At 45.8% G+C, this 20,977-nt stretch overlaps 2 protein-coding genes across 2 annotated transcripts; one reads left to right on the top strand and one right to left on the bottom strand.

Moving 5' to 3' along the window:
* Positions 1–214: 214 nt before the first annotated feature.
* On the top strand, positions 215–20,828 carry LOC122377252 (protein transport protein Sec31A-like; the record flags this gene model as incomplete). Its single annotated transcript, XM_043357206.1, has 4 exons — positions 215–346; positions 19,283–19,509; positions 19,936–20,131; positions 20,694–20,828. Coding segments are annotated over exons 2-4 (534 nt in total), but the record flags the coding sequence as incomplete, so codon positions are not given.
* LOC122377254 lies at positions 5,777–8,180 on the bottom strand. Its single transcript, XM_043357213.1, has one exon. It carries the CDS (start codon positions 6,857–6,859, stop codon positions 5,777–5,779), a length of 1,083 nt encoding a protein of 360 aa, XP_043213148.1. The 5' UTR covers positions 6,860–8,180.
* Positions 20,829–20,977: the final 149 nt, after the last annotated feature.

Raw genomic sequence — 20,977 nt, 5'->3', positions numbered from 1 at the left:
AGGGCAAAACTGCTTTTTCTCCTTTCTTTTCGTTTTGATTAAAAATATTTTAGAAATATTATGGAATTTCAGAAATGATTAAAGACAAAAATTAACACGTTTCTGTAAAGGTATCGAGATTTCCAAGACATAAAAATATTTCTTAACAGTTTTGTTGCAAAGGAAGGAAGGGATTTCGTACTAAGTTCCTTCAATTTGGTGTAAGTGCTGACGCGTTCGTGTTGTTGTTGCCGGCGAATGTGCTGGCTGCTGCAGGCGTGTGATTACTTGTGGGCGTCGAACGTTATTTGAATTTATGTCAAAGATATTTCACATTTCTGCCTTTCACTGCTTGAGCTGATTAAAAGTAAGTTATGGACACTTAAACATAACTCGTTGATGCTAATACCAGATTTGTTACCTACTTTTGCTTCAGCTTCGATTGAAAATGTGGTCTAGCATATTTTTTCTTTTTGAATTTTCAATCAAGTTAAAACTTAAGCATTAATATTTAATGTTTTGTTGTGTTTGTGCCTGCCTCCATGCTGCTTCATGTTTGCTCTGAGATGAATAAACATTTTAAAAAGTGTACCTCATGATTTTAGTCATTGATGTAAATCAGCAATTTAACCATTTGAAGTTTTAACATGAGGTTTTGAACTGGAATAGCAGTTTTGTAGCTTGAGCTGAAAAGACTTGCACAAAACAGAAGCTTTTACTCCCCAACGAGCATCCTAGACGAAGATATTCCATTTCTCATTTAGAAAAGAATGCCTTGCGCCTTGCGGAGGAATGAGTGTCTTGCTGAAGAATGCAGCCTGAGCCACATATCATCAGCCATCTTTAATCAAAAAATGTTTGATTTTCTTTGCTGACCTTCTTTGGAGCATAACAGATCATAAATCCAAGTGCAAAAAAAAAACTTTTGGGAAAGTGAACTATTCCCATTAATCATAACTTCACTATAGTGTTCTCTCCTGGTTTGCATCATTTAATATTTCTCACCAGCAATGAAAATGAATAACATGGATGCAAAGTTTGAGCAACAATATTGTATCATCCATCATTGTTTATTTTTAATGTTGCAAATATTGTTAATTGATAGTCACATGTTCAATTCACCTTTTGAAATAAAACTTGAATTCTACCATAATAACAAGATGCATACTCTAGCTCACATTCTGATGTAATGCATTCATTTGAATTTAATTGCTCCTTTGATCAGGTGATTATACTTAGGTGACTCTCCTGGTCCCTGGACACTAGGTGTCCAATACCAGCTTTTCTCTGCTCAAATGGCCTGTTTTCCCAATTCATTCATTGATTCATTCATGCACCTAATGCCTCAGCCTTCCATATTTTTTTAGCAGTCCATAGTCTTATCTATGGTGTCAATCATTGTCCTCCAAGCCCTACTTGTCAGCCATATGTCCATATTCACTCAATCATTTTCCATTTATTAATTTATATTTCATTTACTTTTGCAATCCACCTGAGTTTGACTTTCCTGCATTCATTTATTCATTCACAGCCTTTTCTCATGATCTAGTAGGCCCAACATCAGCTGTTATCATGTGTCTTGTGAAAGCAACTTTTCTCTTTTACTTTTCCCTCTCCCTCTTTTCACTTTTTCTTTATCTGGCTTTCCCTGTTCATTTTTCATTCATTTATTTGTGCATTCATTTACTCATTCATTGCTGCATTCATTCATACTAGTTTTACCAATTCCTTCTCTTACAAGTTACAATACAACAACCAGTCTTCATTCATCCCTTTACCCCTTGTTTATCATTATCTTTCCCACTTATCCACGCTCATTCCTTTATCTACAGCCTGCCCACCAAAAGCATTAGAGTATTTATTTATTCATTCATTCATCCACAGCTCAGCAAATCCACCATGATTGGTTTTCATTTATTTCTCACCATTTTTTCACTCATGTTATTTACCATTTCTTCATTCATTCATTCATTCATGCATGCATTCATTCATTCATTCATTCATTCATTCATTCATTTTTTCATGCATATACATAGCTGGGCCTCACCACCGTCATGCATTCCTTTCATGTTTTCATTCATTCCTTCCTTCACATCTTGTCCTGCCAATCAACACACTTTATTCAATCAATCATTAATCATTCATTTATTTATTCATTCATTTTTCATCCTTAGCTTGGCCCTCCTGCCATCATTCACTCATTCACTCATTGAATCATTCATACATTCATTCATTCATTCATTCATTCATTCATTCATTCATTCATTCATAATTCATTCCTTCATTCATTCATTCTTTCATTCATTCATCCGTAGGTCGGCCGCACCACCAGTATTACCATGAAGGGGGCATTCCATGTCAACCGGGACAGCCAAAATCGGCCACCTCTGCGATTTTGTTCAAACTTGGTATACTTGTTGGCTATTGGGTGAAACCTCTGAGGGTCAAAGGATTTTGTCATATGCCCTCGGGCTACAGAGATACAAGCCGCTAAACTTCCGCTTTTTTAGCAGAATTGGACGTGTATTGCAATCTTGAATGATCTATAGCTTCAACATTTTTGAAGCTATTAATTTCAAACAAACGGAAACGTGAACACGAGGAGTTATGCTAGTTAAATTTGGTAATTTTAACATTTTTTGGTGATTTAGAATTTATTTTATTTTGAATTAATTTCTTAAAATCAAATTTGTGAAAAATGGGTACCCTTCGATTTTGATCAAATTTGGACATTATCTTTCACCACACGTAAGGCATACGTGCTGAGAAAATTAGAGTGGGCCAACGATAACTTTGGATGATATAGCAACAAGTAGTGCACCGTAGCACGGGCGATGGAAGGGGCGGATTTCGCCAACCCCACCTGTTTTTCGCCAATAACTCACGCCATAACTATTATATTAACGTCAAACTTTCAGCATCTGTCCAAAATTGAATTGCAAATCCTCCTGTGCAAGCAATAGGTAAATCGGTCCACAACTTTTCTAGTAATAGCGGTGTAAAGTCAAACATCTTGCCGGAGCGGCGCGGCGGCCGGCGTCGGCCGTTGCCGCCTGAATGGTAGACTGTGCCGGCGCCGGACGGTTCCATCTTTGCACTGCGCTTCTTACCGCTGATTATGATCGATCATAGGCGTCGCCAGAGATTTTCGGTTGGGGGGGCAAAATCAACTTTTGTGTTAAAACTTGCCTTTCCCCAGTCTTTACTCACTCGTTTTACATATCATTCGACGCGCAATGGTGCGAGGAATCCGATGGTGACAAAGGTTTCCTTCTAGCTATGACATGTAACTTTTACAGAAAAATTCGAAATTTTGAAATTCCATGACAAAAACGACTGGTAGAATTATAACTAGTATATAGTGGCTGCGATTGCCGACGCACTGCAGAGGGCCCCTGTGCAGACGCTCGACTCTAATGATCATTACCCAGAAAAAGGTGAAAAATGCTCCATTTAATCGGATCACCCTGCTAAAACCTCCATTCACGCATGCATGCAGAGGTTTTACGTGAAATGCATAGGACTTATCCCAGCCGCCGATCGTAGCTAAGTTGGGTATTCGGCGGAGAGTGAATGTCGGAAGTGTGAATCGGAAGTACCTAATTCATCTTTGCTCTAGTGAGAGGAAGTGTTTTGTTCACTCGAGTGTGAACAAAAGTTTCTCGTTTTTCGTGTGAAGGGAAGCGCTGCAAACGTGCACAAAAACTGTTAAACGGAACCAAAAGTTACGCACGGCATAGCGGCAAGGTATCCATTAGAGATAGGTTTGGGACTTCCAGGCCATTTCAGGCCACTAAGGGTCAGTGCTGACTCTCAGAAGCATGCTTAGGGTCCCGGAGATCGGCGTGGGTCACCTCAAATATTTACGTGTACGTGGTGCTTTAGGGCTTTCCGAGCCCAAGGTGGGGCCCTCAGAAGCCAGTGTGGGCGGCGGGCGCTAAGAGACTAGGCCCAGGGTGAGCCTGGAGCCCTCGGATAACAGTGTGAACCCTCGGGGTCTGTGTCGAATCCCTAAGGACCCTACGTAGGGACATAATAAACATGGTGTTGCGGACCTCAGAGGGACACGTGAGCTGTGACCCCTCAGATGCCGGCTTGGGGTTAGCAAGGTCTGTCGCCTCCAAAGTTTGACTGAACTATCAGAGGCCAGTTAAGGTTCTCAGAAATGTTCGAACTTCGAAGGCTCGAAGATCCCTGTATGGGCCCTCAGAGAACATGGACACCAGTGGAACTTTCAGAGGCCAGTTTGGGCCCTCTGAAAGCTTCTTTAGGGCTCAGTGGAGCTCCTTAGGAGCCTTTGTTTAAGGGTGCGATGTTAATGTTAAGTCAATGGGAGGTGAAAAACCGCAATATCTCGAAAACCGATAGAGATATTAGCCTCAAATTTGGCATGTACCTGCTCCATGGGTATACAAAGCCTACTTTGGACAAGTTGTCTGATTCCGTGCAATATTCACGTTGATATTGCACGATAAAGGTGGAAAAACTGAAAAGTTTGAGCCGAAATTCATTAAATGTCATTCAAACTAGGCGCAAAAAATGAATGGCACCCACATCTCCTCAAAGTGGACAACAATTCTATGTACTCCGATTTTCCATTTTCTTTTTGCAATGTTGCAAAAAATGAAAGTAAAACTTTGCTCATCTTTCAGTTTTTGTGTGAGGCATAAAATAAAAAACCGGCTACATAGAAATGTGCACAGAACATTTCTTCACACGAAAATGAAGTTTACTTTTCAGAAGTATCTGAACTGTGACTGGAATTAAGCCCGATTCATATCCACTTTTTGACGGTTTTGTTGGTTCAAGGGAGTGCCGCTAGATGTCGTATGGGTCTCCGCCTCGGTCCCTGCCGTTCCCCCATGTAATAAAACCCGCGAGTCGCGCCGACCGGCGGGAGGGACTGTCAACACACGGTGATTTACGGTCTGGGGTTCCCGCGTGTGCCGGTGGCCGTGAAACTCTGCCGGAACAGAAGCGAACTCGGGGTTGTCGGAGGAAAATACGGATGGTGGGTGGATTGAATGAGATTAGTTATATAAGTAGTATATTGATACACAGGTTACCAACTACCAACCTTGGCGCCTATACCTACTTTACCTTCTACCCTAAATAAACATGGGTATTGCATGTGAGCTGTGATGGCATGCTTGAATTTGATTGTGGCCAGTCTGTCTATACGTCAGTAATATTACAATCGCATAGTACCTACTCTGAAGCTGCATTTGTATAACGATCACAATCACAACACGTCGGCAAATAATGTGGTATCGGTATATAGCAACCACATGGTGAAGCTCAAGACCAAGAAGGAAGAACCAGTACTACTATGTATTGTAATACTCACGGAAAGTGATAAAACAGTGCATCAGTACTCAGTAGTTATATATCAGCGATGCATCACACATAAATCCCCAGTATGGCGTCTGCTCTGCTGACACAGTGCAGAGGCGAAGCCAATGAAAACATACCAGTATAACCGGTACATAATATTGCATCCATGGCATGCATTGACATATTGCATTCGTACATGACACGAAACTGACACAGAACAAGGAGCACAAAATGAGATCGGCATGATGCTGAGCGAATGCTTCAGTTTTGACACGATTGCTGAAATTACCTTAGCTGATGCGTGGTCGACATCTGAGCCAATGATATGTTACATCGAATTCTCATTCACTGTTGTGATTCGCTCCCTTTTTTACCCTTTTTGCCATGATGGGATGAGTGACAAAAAAGTTTCAGCTTGTTAGATGTGTGACAGGGCTAGTCGCCTCATCCTGTATGTTTTTTTTTACTTCACGTTTTTGCCCTTGGGCTCCCTATACCTTGACCGCTCACGGAACGGCATGTGTCGTGCTTTGCGGGGATCAATCATTTCAGGCACGATGCACTCATCATAAAATGCCTTCACTTTTTCCAGTCTGTTTGCGATGAACGTTTCGTCAGCAGCTATGCGCTGACATGACGTTTCGTTTGGTGTCCAGACAAAAAAGTCACAGAACTTTGCACCAGTGCAAGCCAACTGGCACTGAACTTGGGTGTAATATTGGTGACTCTTTTTTAGCTCAAGTTTGTCGTCAAGAAAAAAACTAGTTAGTCCACTAGAAGACGCAGCCAGTCTTTCCAGTGAAGTGTTCTCTGCACTTTTGGGACATTTCACTTCTACTATGATGTCATCAGAAACGATTCCATCAGGAGTGGCGGCCAAAAATGGATGCTTCGGGTGCACTACCAGCCCAACTGGTCTTTTCACTTCAGTGTTTGTTTGCTTTTCATATGCTTGTATAGCTAGCTCCTCGTTGACGCGGCCATACTGCAGAGCAGGTGTATCTAAATCTTTTGTTGTATCGTAAAGAAGTCTGTTCATGATGTTTTTGTTTGACGTTGAGTCTCGCATATTCGCTATTTGGTGAAAGGTTGTCGCAGTGACGCGTTTGCGTCGCTCGCGGTGCCACTCTTCCTTGTCATCAGCAGTGTTCTCAGCGATTTGGGCACGCTCCACAGCAGTGCTTCCTAGGTTGTCTAAGAACTCCTTTGTTTTGAGCTGATATTGCTGAATATCGCGGTCCTCTAAGTCGGGTGCTGCACAGCTGGGTCCGTAGTCCCCATCTGTCCCCGCGAGAGAACGCCGGACGTATCTGCTAACCCTTTTGGCCGGATCGTTGGGACGTTGGAGACGTTTCTTTTGAGCGACATTGACATATTTTTTCATGATCTTTGTTGGACTTTTTTGATATTTTTGTTTGAAAACATCGATGTGCATCTGGCTGCCGGACTGGAAGGCTAAAGCTGCTGCGGCACAGCGGTCATGGTACCCACGTTTCTGGTAGTGGTTGACCCGTTTACCGCCGAGGGTTTTTGCCACCTGCGACATCAAGTTTTCTGTTGCTGGTAGACAACAGAAAACTTGATGCCACCTGCGACATCAAGTTTTCTAGGTTGCTGGTAGCGTCGTAAACGACAAGACTTCTACTTTTGTTGCACACAACATCTGCCGCTTTGAGGAGCGAGATTTTCAGTTCTGTAGAAATCTCTGTCTCAGGAGGAGGACATGCCACACTGCCGCTGACTACATTGCAGTAATATGGTAAACATTTGTTGTGGTGTCCTAAAACATGAAAGGAGGCGTTCTTTACATCTGATGACAAGGTACGGGCGCTTTGATCTTTATCACCATTGGATTCCATCCGTTCCTGTGCTCTGTGCTTTATCATTTTTCTGACACATATTTTCATGCGGCTGATCCTGACTTTTGACAAGACTTTTTTGGCTTCCTTGTTTTGTTTGGCTATGTCGTACAGTGCGGAGGTAAAGCATTTCGTGACATGGTTTGCACATTCTACTTTTCGAACGTTTCGTCCATAGGATACGTAGGACAGAATGTTCTTGTATACGGATGAGTCGCCGTCTCCTATGAACTCGATGAATCGCACCCCGTGCATCTCTTCGCTACGGTTGAAGCCCTCAATGATGATGTCTGACTCCATCGCGGTGGACGTCCCCACCCAATTCCGGAAGCACTTATGGGCTGGAGCCCCCGCGCTGCTGCCCGCCCGAGCACACACACTACAGAACTTATTACGCACACCGTAAAACAGGAGCTTTTTGGTGCGCAGACCGATCACAGCTGCCATACCGCCATGTGACGTGTACTTGTGGCCGTGGCTTCGAGTGCCCCAGCTACCGTCCACGACAACAGTAATCCACGGCGTGCCATCAGGGAGGATGTCACCGGCCTCCACCGCCAGGCGCTTCTCCTCCTGTCCGGCGCTCAGCATTTCTTCCAACAGCTTCTGCTCGATCACCTGTCGCATCGAAACAAATAATATTTTGAATGTGGTATTGCAATTAGCAGTATATAAATGATACCTATACGATATATTGGTGATGTCAATTAAAGATAATCGGAATATCGATACCTAAACAAATACCAATCAACACTGTAAGGAAATACCGAAACTGAACCAACTTGAAAACATAAGGGAAGTGCCAACTTTTTACCGATTTCTCAACCTCATACTTGAGTGAGGGTTCATAATACGAACAAAATACCAAATACATTCACATTGAAATACCAAACACCAAGTTGGTCTCGGTTTGGCATCGGGATACCAAAAAGTTTTTTGGGTCAGGTCAAAGGTCAGGTCGCCAGAGGTCATCAAAGGTCAAATGTAGTCCATTTCAACAATTTTGGAAACTGCCAACGGCTAACTCGGGAACCAATGGAGTTACAGCGCCGCGGAAAAGCGCATTCGATAGCCTTTTTACAGACCTTTCTGAATAATACTCTCAGATTTGACCTCAGGTCAACGGTTTAGCCTCCAGAGGGCAAAAACTGTAAAAATAGCAGTTTTCACGAAAATGGTTTTTCGCCAATAACTTTTGACTCGAGAGAGTCACGTCATTACTTTTGGCAGCATCGTGTTCCTCTCGTCGAGACGCGTCGAATGAACTATTTGTTGACCTTAAAAGGTCATTTTGAAAATTTGACCTCAGATCAAGGTCATGACCTGACCAGAAAGGGTCATGTTGCATATCAGTCGACCCGTATCGTCGATCTGAATACAGGTGACGTGTTTTCATCGCTCTAGCACGTCTTTATCAAAAGTTATTGCAAAAAAACTGCTGGTGACCGTTCATGACCTGAGATGACCTCAGGGGCACACAGAGGGGTCACAGGTGCATTTTTCCGATTCAGTGTGTCATGTTTACCAAGGAACCGATGTTTGTGAGGTTTTTGAACATCATTCGTCCAAAAGAGGTGCATTTCAATTTTCTCCCATTGACTTATAATGGAGAGGTCGCAAAATTGACCTGACCTTAGGTCACCGATATCAAACTTCCGAGATATACATTTTGTACATACTGTTAGGTAGGTACTTTTATCAATCGCTGAAAGTTTCAAGGCGATCGTTCAGTCGGTGTAGCTATGACGAGGATTGAAACTTTTTCTGAGGTGAGGTCACTTGACCTGACCTGGTGACCTGACCTTGAGAGCCCTGGGTCTGAAATTTTCACAACATGTGTGGGAAAGATGCATGAACAGGTGTACCAAAAACGGCGGCGCGTTTTCGCAGGGGGGTGTTCAAACACCCCCCCCCCCGGCCCGGCGCGGGTTAATACTATAGTCAGTAAGGTGGATAAGATACGGATACATGATTTTCCGTACCTGACATCACTATAGTTGTTGTTTTTTTTCTCTAAGTTTGCCCCTCATTGTAAACAGCTTTTTGAACACAGCACGATAATTGCTAGCTGAATTACTGAGAAAAATGTTCAGCGCACATTGTTTGGAAGTATGAATAGTATTTCACAATAAGTTTTGAACACCGATAATGTATCGCTATGTTAAACGCTGTGCGATTTATTAATTACTTCAGTTATAATTCCTGGTGAATCTTCTTTCCCTGTGGGGTCATAAATAAGGCCAAATACGAGCTCGAGTCCGAGAAATAGGAGCCAGGTAGAAATAATGTTGACGAAGTTGATCGTCTGTGAAATCAATGTGCGCCAACCAGTTTTCTTAGTAGCTAAGCTAGCAATTATCGTGCTGTGTTCAAAGAGACGTTTACAGTGAGGGTCAAGCTAAGAAAAAAAAAACGAACTATAGTAGGCACGTATAAAACCTTTATCTCTGAATTTGATTGTGGTGACCTTAAGTCCGGTCAGTTTTGCGCCCTCTCCATTATTATTCGATGGGAGAAAATTGAAAGGGGCATCTTTTGAACGAATGTCATTCTAAGCACTCCTAAACAACTTACAAGTAAAAATGACACACTGAACCAGAAAATGGCAACCGTGACCCCTCCTTACGTCCCTGATATCATGTCAGGTCATGAAAGATATCCAACAGTCTTTCGCTAATAACGTTTGAAAGCGGCATGCCAGAGCAATGAAAACACCTTAGGTGCGTTCAGATCGATGATACAAATTGAACAATATGCAACATGACCTTTACCTTTGGTCAAACTATCAAAATGACCTTTTGGCGTCAAATTAGAGTTAATTCGACGCCTCTCGACGAGTAGAGCACAATGCTGGTAAAAATAAGCTGGTGCACTTCTGCGTTCAAAAGTTATTGCAGAAAACCGTTGCTGCAAAGCCGTCTATTTTGACAGTTTTTGTCCTTTGCAGGCTAACTCGTTGACATAAGGTCAAATATTTGAGGCAATTATTCGGAAAGAGGGTTAACAGGGCTATCAAATGTGCTTTCTGCAACTCTATAGCTCTATTCATTTATGAGTTATGCGCTGATTTGTCAATAATTGTCGAAATAAGCAAAATTTTAGCTTCAATAACCACTGGTGACCTGACCTTAGACATGACCCTAAAATCTTAATTAGTACCTTAGGTATGCAGCTTAGGTAGATAAGGTACTCGCCTGACTTCAGACATTTAAAGTGACACTAACATTTGGTACGGATAATGGCCACTTACCACGCCAACATCTTCCTGGTGCTCGGAGAACTGCTTGAAGGACATGAATGGGATGTCCATGATAGCCATCTGGGCTTCCATGGCCGAATATCCAGATCCTGTAGTAACAGCTGCATACACTGCCTGGCTGTTCAGTGAGATGTTTTCTTGCCTGCCTACGTGTATATCCTCCCCACATTTGTGACATTTGTAACAAAGGAATACTTCCAGGCCTTTTCTCTTTTCGCCCACAAAACTTGGCTGCCAGCAATCCTTGGCATGCGCCATGAGGATATCGATTCCGTTTGTCAGGGCGCCGATATCGACGATCCGCCGTCCCACTGGGGCACTGGGCGCCGCAGCTTCTGACCGTCCGCCCTCAGTGCCGCTCGTCGTCGCCGACCCGGAAGCGCTGCACGGTCCCGACATGTCAGATTCCATGGGCTGACCGCCGGTCTCTCCTCTGCCACCTTGAGCTTCGGTTGATGTCGGTGGTTGAAGCGTGGCTTTGTGGAAATTAGTTCGCCGAGATCGACGGAACTTGCTGTAACGAGCCATCACTAATCACTATGTTCTCACCTTTCTCACCGAACTGGCCTTCCCGAACACTTCCACTGAGCAGTGAGCACAACAGGCGTGGATGCCGCGCGACGGGCGAATGTGGTGAACGCGGAAGTAGTGAGCGCCGAACAGTTGACTTCCCTAGGCCCCATTCGTTTACCATGGCAGCCCCTCCTCAGACGGGGCTCGCACCTGTTTGCTGGAATCCACCACCCGCAGCGTCACCCTCTGTGTCAACACGCGACTCCGAGCGCGACGCGGTGATTTGGACAGCTCGTTTCCGAACAAGAGCGGATCTGTGTGACCCACCCAAGTGGTGGACCGAACGGGGCAGCTAATGGATCACCACCGGCTGACACCACGGGCTGGGGCCGCCCGGAGTCCAGGAACCCTCCGGTCCAGGGGGTTGCTCGGCGGGCTCCTGGCGGGGTCGGTGCTGGCTGACCCCAGTTGCGCGATTGTTGTCAGTTTCGTTTTGATTTCGGAGAGGCGCTTAAATCTAAGTTTATCTTTTGCGATGGATGCATACTAACTTCCACACGGCACCTCAGACCAGGGAATGTTGAAAAATACATTGAATTCGTGCCTGAAGCCTAAGTAAACTAACACTCCATTAGCAGAGCAAAGGCCACCATGGTGGCAGTTCCTGCTCCTGGAACCACCCGCCGCAGTGGGGTCACGACGAAAAAAAGAGCAAGAACAAAAAACAAACGCTGAAACCGTGACCGACGGTCCGTCCTAGGCCGGCGCGTCGCCGACTGCCCCCCCCCCCCTCCCGCGTCGCTCCCCGCGCTCCCTTCGTGCCTCCCCCGCGCTCCCCGCCCTCTCCGTTATCTATCTCCCACCCTTCCTCTCTTCCTCTATCCCACTCTCCGGCGTCCGTCAGCTCCAGCCCAACGACTCTAAATCGGGTGCCGCTCTAAGTTGTCAGAATGTAAAGGCGAGTGTTTATCAAGCAACCTGAAGTTAGTCGGATACTTGCTACTGCTCAACAACTCCCAAGTCATCTTTCACTCATTCGTTCGAAGCAAGAGTCGCCCCGACGGTAACTCGTCACATCCCGAGACCGCAGATCGAAGGAGAAAAGTTGCTCGGCTCCTGGGCAAGCAAATCATAGTACCAGTAAAACGCCTTTTGGGCGAAGAACGAGCGAGCGAGATAGTGAGCCCTGCAAGTGCGGAAGGGCGTGAGGGTACTTCCAACGGGCTAGTGCAAAGCACCCTTCTAACCGGTCGCTAGCGGTGTGCCAAATTTGAACGCAATCGGCCCAGCCGTTCTTGAGATCTGGAAGCGGCATTCTGCACGTGCGCACGTGCAAACGGGGTCCAAACTCCAAACTGACTTTTGCACGGCACCCTTCTAACCGGTCCCCAACCGTGTACCAAATTTGAGCGCAATCGGCCCAGCCGTTCTCGAGATCTGGGAGCGCCCCCTGGGCCCTGCACGTGCGCACGTGCAGTAGCACCCTAACCGCAACACATGGGAATGCATTGCCTGGTGGGTGCCTACCTGTATGTCAAGTTTCAGCGAAATCGCCCCAGTAATTACAGAGTTATTGAAATGGGAACAAATTTGGCACCTCTTCTTTTTGCATTTTGCACGTGCAGTGGAGGTCACTCACATAGGTTAAGAGTATTCGACCTTTGGTAGAAAGGATGCAGCTACCCTACAAAAATTACCGCAAGACAATCGCCCAAGTGGCTGCTGAGATATGAGCCTCTCAAAATTACTACTTTTGCAAAACAGCTTGAACACCCTTGACTTTTCACGTGGCACGTGCCACGACGGTCACTGAGATGTATCAAAAGTGGTCAATTACGGGGTAGAAGGGATGGGGCTACCCAGCAAAAAAGACCCCATGCCAATCGGTCCAGCGGTTGCTGAGATATAAGCCTCTCAAAAGCGTTACAGGCCGGGCCGGGCCGGGCCGCTCATACTGATATTTTTCCGTTATATTGAAAAGACTTCGCTTCGCTCGCTGCGCTCGCTCGCTCGTAATCACTAGGGCTGGGTACCGAATTGTCATGCAAACCACGACCCCGGACGATTCCAACTCCGAAACCCTGGTATTTAGGACACTGTATGCTGTTGTGCACTCTGTGACTGAGGTCACGGGCGGCGTAAGCCGACTCCAAATATTGACGATAGGATCCATTTTCTGCTTGACCAGTTGGAGGGAGTCAGTTATGGAATGGACGGAGTGGATGGCGTCCGGGAGGGGAGGGGGAGGAGGTAGAGCACTGGCAGTGGCACTGGAGAAGCAAGTTAAATAATCAATCATCCCTTCCATAAGACGTATAGCAGCCGTTTGAAAAAAGGTGGATGGTTGGTAAGCATAGATATTTCTGTGAAGTCCCCAAGGAACATATTACATGGTTGCTAGCAGTCAATAAAATGCAGCTTGCTATAAAAGCAAGCAAGCATACCAATGCCTCGTTTACCTATACGTAAAATTGATATTTTGTAATATTTGTAGTTTGTACCTACTTCCAGTCCAGAGTCTACTTGATATAATGAAGTTATGCGCATGGGGCTTAGCTTCAAACGACTTGCTTTCAAATGAGAAATAGATGAGAAATGGAATACGAATCTTCCAGCTCATAGTCTGCTCCATTAAAATAAGATTGTGCGCATGGGGCTTAGCTTTAAATGAGAAAATAGATGCCCAACTTCCCGTTGTTGTTACGCAGCGAGCGAAGCAAGCGAAGTCGTTTCAATATAACGGATAAATCTCAGTAAGAGCGGCCCGGCCCGACCCGGCCCGGGCTGTAACGCTTTTGAAAGGCTAAAAAAAAAAACTCAGCAACCGCTGGGCCGATTTACTTGCGGTAATTTTTGTAGGGTAGCTTGATTCCTTCTACCAAGTATTTGACTTGTTTCGATGGATGTGGGTGACCCCCTATGCACGTGCCACGTGCAAAACGAAGAGGAGTCATTTTTGTAACAATTGCAATATCTCGGTAGTTACTGGGCCGATTGCGCTGAAACTTTGCATGTAGGTAGGCAGTAGGCACCCACTAGGCAATGCATTTTCATGTCCCACAGTTCATGTGGGGTGCTGCTGCACGTGCGCACGTGCAGTAGGGTGTGTCATACTAAGGGTTTTTCTCTTTGATCTTAAGGAGACAGCGATTTTTTATGGCCTATGGTATCATGAAATTGATTTATCAGCACCAGAACACTTTGCATGCGTTAATTGAGTGCCGCGAACGATTTTTAGCGGATGGGCCCGAACCGACCTAATCTACCCCAGCGACATCTGTAATGACGGTTTTTGTTGGTGGCGCCACCTAGGACAACCGCGTATTTGATGTGACTGATAGTTGATGTACTTCAGTTTTCCTACGACGGACATACAAATAAAATAAGAAAACAAGGTTTTTTTCCTAAAAATGAGTTCATGGGACATTTAATTCTTTTTACGTACATCATCTCTTGTCCAATTAAAATAATGTTGTTTTACGAGTGTTTTGTTTAATGCGACTGGTAAATATCCTACTTTCTATTTTAATTACCTACTTCTAAACGAATTATTGCGTTAGCAGAAGCACGCAATAAAGAAATATTGGATACAATATTCGTTCTGTGTGAGGGATATATGGGGAAAAAGGGTGTCGTTTTGCGTGTGTTATAGCGTAAGTGCGGCACAGCTGATCTCCGATGCCGAAAACCAGATCTAAAACAGAACATTATGTGTTGGGTCCCAGGTCGGGAGAGGGACCCTGAGACTGACAGAGGCCCTCAAGTCGATAGAGGACCTCCCCAGGTGGGGAAACGCCCCCCTCCCGATTGATGCAGGGCCCTTTGGACGAACAAAGAGCCCCTCAGGCTGACGGAATGCCCTCTCGGTCCAAAAAGGGCCCCTCGCGCAAAAAACGGTTCCTTTACACTAACAGAGGACCCTTCAGATGTTAGTCAGAGAGCCCCATCATGATCTCACCTCAGAGGGCAGCTTTGAGCGCCCGACAGCAAGCCTCGCTTCGTTGGGTGCTCCGGAAGCCCGGGCTACCTTGCTGCTGATATACGCTGAATTTGACCTGAGTTTGATGATGACTTGGCTATGACTGTGAATTCCCCTCTAACTAACCTGCCCCAGTGGACTTGGACACTTTCCCCAAGCGTGTATGAATGTTATGAACGTAATGGATGTGTGAGTGTGCTGATAAATTGGGTGGGCTTTCAGTAGTGGGCCGTCACCACTGATTGCAGTGTTGACTACTTTGCTTCTTTTTCGTTCCCCTAGTTCGTACCTATGGCTTTCTCCCTTCTGCTTTTGTGTGTGTTACATTTCATTTCCTAGCAGGGAGTGCCGCGACTTGCAGTTTTGAGTTATTCTGGTGTTAACGTAAGTTTCTGTGTGTCGCTGGGAAAGAGGGAGGGGGCACTCCTGGTCACCTGATAACGGGTGGCGGCATAGAAAAAAAAAACTCGACGCGTTCAGAGGGCCCCTCAGTAGCTAAGAGGGCCCCCGTCAAGCGATCAGGGGCCCTTTCATGCACTCAGAGGGTTTTACTGTAGCTCAGAAGGCCCACGTCAAGCAATCAGGATTCAGGGGTCCCTTCATGCGTTCAGAGGGCCCTATCGTCTAATCAGAGGGCCTTTCTGCAGTTTAGAGGACCCCTGGCAATAAGTCAGGGCCCCTTTATTCGCTCAGAGGGCTTTTCTGCAGTTCAAGGGGCTCCTGGCAAGCAATCAGGGTTTATGCGCTCAGGAGCTCTTCTGTTGTTCAGAGAGCCCCCGTCAAGTGATCAGCGGTCCCTTCGTGCGTTCAGAGGGCCTTTCTGTGGTGCAGAGGGCCCCTGCCAAGCGATCAGGGGGCCCTTAATGCAATCAGAGGGTTTTTCTGTAGCTCAGAGGGCACCCGTCAAGCGATTAGGCGGCCCCTTCATACTTTCAGAGGACCCTTCCGTGTACTCAGAGGGCCTTTCTTTAGTTTAGAGGGCACCCGTCAAGCTATCAGGGGCCTCTTCACTAGCTCTGAAGAGGGTCCCTCCGACTTCAACCAAACTATAAGAAATAAATATTAAATAAAAATTTAAAAAGAGGCCGATCAAAAAGTCATCACTACACGCTGCAGCGCCAAGGCCTACCGTATCCCACCATCCAACTGTGCTATTGTCAAACTGCATTATATTGCGCAAATTTGCATTTGATTTATCTGTTAAATAACCCGCTAAGCTGACTGTGCAACGTGCGTATTTGACAAACTTTCGTAGTGCCCATTCCACCACACGCGTCTTACACTGTTACATCGCTTCTAGCAACAAACAAATCAGCATCCTGTCAGAATCGTTCGTGTGCCACTGCATTGCCTAATGCCTGGTCGACTATGGCGCCACCTATGTAACTAAAGCTTTCAGAACGGCCGCTACTGTATAAGCTGGGGGCGCTAGTATCGCCAGAAAGGGACCAAGTCGGCGAACAATTTTGCCTCGCGGGACTCAGTTTTTCATTGTTGACTGGTAATTTTCGAAGCAATCGTCTTGCCATGCTATTGGGCCATAAAATATAACTGTCTCCACTTGATTCTTTGTGGTCGACACACCCTAACGTGCAGGGGTCGATTCCAGATCTCGAGAACGGCTGGACCGATTGCGCTCAGATTTGGTTAGCGGTTAGGGATCCGTTAGTAGGGTGCCGTGCAAAAGTCAGTTGGGACCCATTTTGCACGTGCGCACCTGCAGGGTGCCGCTTCTAGATCTCGAGAACGGCTGGGTCGATTGCGCTCAAATATGGCACATTGCTAGAGAGCGGATAGTAGGGTACCGTGCACAAGTCAGTTGGAGGTACCCCCTCACAATTTCCCACGTGCAAGGCCCACCCTCTCGCTCGCTCCGTTTGTCGTCCTATAAGGCGTTTTACTGGTAGTATGTGTAGCATTGTGAATCTAGCACTGCATTTCACTAAAACAATGCCGTCAGGTCAATCATGTGAGGATATCAGACGCATTCTTGTAACTAGAGCTGCGGCAGACTCAATATTCGATAACATGTATCCATATCAAATAATCAGTTTTGTTCTAACTGGGTAGGGCGTACCTACACCAGGCTAAGGACGGCGCCGGGAAGGCCTGTCGAGAGACGTGTTCCGTCCGCGCGGTGTTTACACACCATGATCTCCCTCAGTCGGCGCCGCCCGCCGCGCCGGCGCAGTAACCAAACGTCGTTATCGTAAGGGCCGTGAAATGAGGAGGGGGAGAAGGTCATTAACGTGGGAAAAAACGCTCTACCCTGGTGACATCTACTGGCTGAGAATCGGAGTAGTAGTGCTCGGACACCAACGCTGAGCGGAGCCACCTCCGAAGTTAGCGCACCCTTAAAGCAAGCTCATGAGCCCTGCGACACTTGTACGGTACTTGAGCTTGTCGCAGACATTTGACGAGAGTTGAGAAATGCCCCTAAGATTTCGTTTCACGCTTTGAACGAAAATTGTGTCAGCACTCCAAAACTTATGAAAATCAGCTGTAAAATGTAATAAAGAACGAACTAGGAACATGGAATGGATCGCAGCATTGACATTTCCGAGTCTGGACTCGGAGTCTTGAAGATTTTGGCGACTGCGAGTCAGACTCTGGTTTGAACTGCACGCTCCAACCGAGTCTGACCTCACAGGCATTCTCAGAAAGGTACCCCCATTTTTTCCCGACTCCAAAATCTCATCGGATCTGTATCGATCTCAGGGGGTGCCCGGTCCGAGGTTGGGGGGGCAAGCTGCCCCGCTTGCCCCCCCGTGGCGACGCTAATGTGATCGATTCGTGTCAAATTTTGTGTGAAGGCTTAAAAATGTACAGGCAAACTAATGGTCAAATAAATACGAAAACCAACTGGTAAAAATTGAATTATTAGGGTGCAAACACAATCTGTGACTGAAACGTTTCCCGCGTCGGCCGATCCCCGCGCCTTTGCCGGCGACTTCTTACTCTTAGCAGGCCACTAACTGCCAAATTTATGGTTAGATTATCTAAAGATTCTCATAACACTACAAATGTCGTAAAAAGGAAGAAATAAAAAATCGGCCAGTAACTCTTAGAGCTATGGGCGTATAAACGCAAAATAGTCACCATAGCAAATTTCATCACGATTAACCTCATTTGATCTTGAAGATATTGATCTAGGGCCATGAAATTGGCACACGATAAAGTTCCCCACCTACAATTCAAATTCCGTTTTTTATACCTTTTTTGGCTAAACCGGGCCTTTCTCCCCTAGCGCTGGGATAGTCAGGCGTATTTCCTTTTTGCAACCAAAGGGAGGCGCTGCCCGGAGAATGCCCAATTGCATCATTAAAAAACTGGCTTACATCTCCGCGATGACCAGCTATCTCCGTGGCTTAGTAGTTAGTGTGCCGAGTGTACCCACCTCGTAATCTAAAGGTGGCTGGCTCGTGGCCGGTTAGCCTCAAGTGTTTAAACACGCATTCGTTTTTTAAGTAGCATCTGGCCAGCCGGCAAATGTCGTGAGGGCTAATGTTCGTATCTAAGTAGCATTTGGCTAGTCGGCAACTGCCGTGAGGGCTGTACATATTTACGCATGTTAGATTAGGTCAGGTCACGTCAGGTCAGGCTAGGTTTGCTTTGGTTTGGGGCAGAAAGAAGCATCTCCGGGTAGCGCCTCTCCTTGGTTGCTAAAACGAAACTCGCGAGTGCCAGACATTCCGAAGTCCAAAAGGCAGTTACGTAGACGTCGGCCCATTCTGGATTTTTTATATGATGTAGCTAATGTATGGGAGGATGAAATATGTAAAAATCAGCAAAATCGAAGGGTACCCATTTTTCAGAAAATCAAAATTTATTTTTTGAATTTTAATTTAGTTCATTAATTAGCTAATTATGTCAATATTGTTATCCTCAAATTAAAGCCTGATCTATTCCCTCCATTTCACACTTTGTCTCATGGTGATATGTCTAAAACTTCAATGGTTATGACGCTTTAAAGATGATAATGTGCCTTGCCTAAGTCAATGTTTGATGACGTGTATCTCGGAAACGTGACGTCATATCTTGACAAAAACATGTCTCCTTTCTTTTCACATATAGATGAGTAGTTTCACAAAGTTTCGCAAAAATCGGAGGAGGTGAGGTTCAAAATGGTCATTTTTTGTCTCACTTGACGTGGAATGCCCCGAAGGTGAAGCAAACAGCGAACGGCCAACGCGCATTCATTCATTCATTCATTCATTCATTCATTCATTCATTCATTCATCCACAGCTTGGCCGCACCACCAGTGTTACCATGAAGGTGAAGGAAGCAGAGCGGACGGCCAACGCGCATTCATTCATTCATTCATTCATTCATTCATTCATTCATTCATTCATCCACAGCTCGGCCGCACCACCAGTGTTACCATGAAGGTGAAGGAAGCAGAGCGGACGGCCAACGCGGCCTGGTCACCCGCCCCTCTGCCGGACTTAATGCTGGCTGCGGGCACGGCGGCACAACAGCTGGATGCTACGTTTTCGTCTTCTGCCCGGCTGGAGATTTTTGGACTCGGACTGGGTGATAGTACCCTGGAGATGCCCGTTTTGGCAAGTGTGGAAACGCCGTCTAGGTGAGAAGGGAAGAGGGAGGGAGTTTGGGAGAGGGAAGGGAGGGGTAGAGAGAGTTGGGAAGGTTTTGTAAGGACTTCGTGCAATCAGTGTTTACACACACTGTGGGTTTGATACCAATCTTTTGTGGACTTGTGAGAGAAAATGGGCACTGCAATGTGCACAAAACTTGAATTTGTGAACAAGTAAATATACCTGGATACTTGATAAGGGAATAAAAATGAAGAAGCTAGTGAAAGTTAGCTTATGCCAACATAAATTGAACCTTTTTACCGCCTCCATACTTCTAAAACTTAGGAGACATAGATGCGACTTGTGATCAAAGTAAATGATCTTGACCAGCTAGTGAGTGCATATAGTGTACAATGTATTCTCAATAGGTACCTACTCCCTCCCTCTCCCCCTTTCTCCCCCTACTCCCTCCACAGGTTCCACTGCGTGTCGTGGGGCGCCCACGGCCTCTCCACCGGTTCCCGTCCGGCCGGTATGATAGTGGGCGGCTCGGATGGCGGGAAAATCGCCCTGTATGACGCCCGTAAACTACTGGATGGACAGCCGGCTCTACTGGAGACTACGAGCAGACATACGGGGGCTGTACGATCGCTGGATTTTAACCCGTTCCAGGTGAGGTTGGAGAGGGGGATGGAGAGTTTGCGGGAGGGAGTAAAGGAGCGGAGTTTGTGTGATTTTTATGGGATAGTTGAGCGTGAGGTAAGGCTTACCAGCCGATGACCTTTGTTTCCAATAAATGGATGGAGCTGTGATTGGGAGATTTAGTATCACGTGGTTAGTTGGGTAGGAAGGGAGACTTGTATCATTTGAAAAGGAACCAGGAATTTATAAGGAATATATTGGATGTCTTTGACTACCTACCTCAAGGTGTAATGTTTTGCGGCGTTTCAATGGTTGACTGATTGGTGATTGGCAGTATGCACTGCATTTTACAAATTAACAATTGCATTTGATATTACAAATTCAGTTTGCATTTCAAATGAACCTTGTATTTAAGATCTGCCGAAATCCGCTCGCAATACACATTTACTTTATTCATTTATCTGTTTGTAATGGAATATTGTTTTCAATTTTGTAGCCCTGACTGAGTAACTGAATGAACGATTTATTGACTGACTGATTCCCAGCTCACTGACTGATGAACCCTGCCCCCCCCCCCCCCTGTTCTCCACAGGCCAATCTGCTGGCATCGGGCGCCTCAGACTCCGAGCTATACATCTGGGATCTGAACAGTCCCAGTACGCCTATGACACCAGGAGCCAAGGCACAACCCGCTGAAGACGTATCAGCGGTCACTTGGAATAGACAGGTACGGTGTGACTGCTGTTTGTTGACAGGCATGGCTATCCACTTCTCTGTGATTTCAACAAGAGAGTGGTTTTTGTTTACTTTGGTTCCTGTATGGTTTGGATTTGGACAGAAAGTTGTTTATATGCACATGGTAAACCGGGTGAAAAG

The sequence above is a fragment of the Amphibalanus amphitrite genome, unplaced genomic scaffold (assembly GCF_019059575.1).
Source record: "Amphibalanus amphitrite isolate SeventyFive unplaced genomic scaffold, NRLGWU_Aamphi_draft 002671F_arrow, whole genome shotgun sequence".
NCBI lineage: Eukaryota > Metazoa > Arthropoda > Thecostraca > Balanomorpha > Balanidae > Amphibalanus > Amphibalanus amphitrite.
The sequence above is the reverse complement of the archived record's forward strand: the minus strand, read 5'-3'. Positions and strand labels throughout refer to the sequence as shown.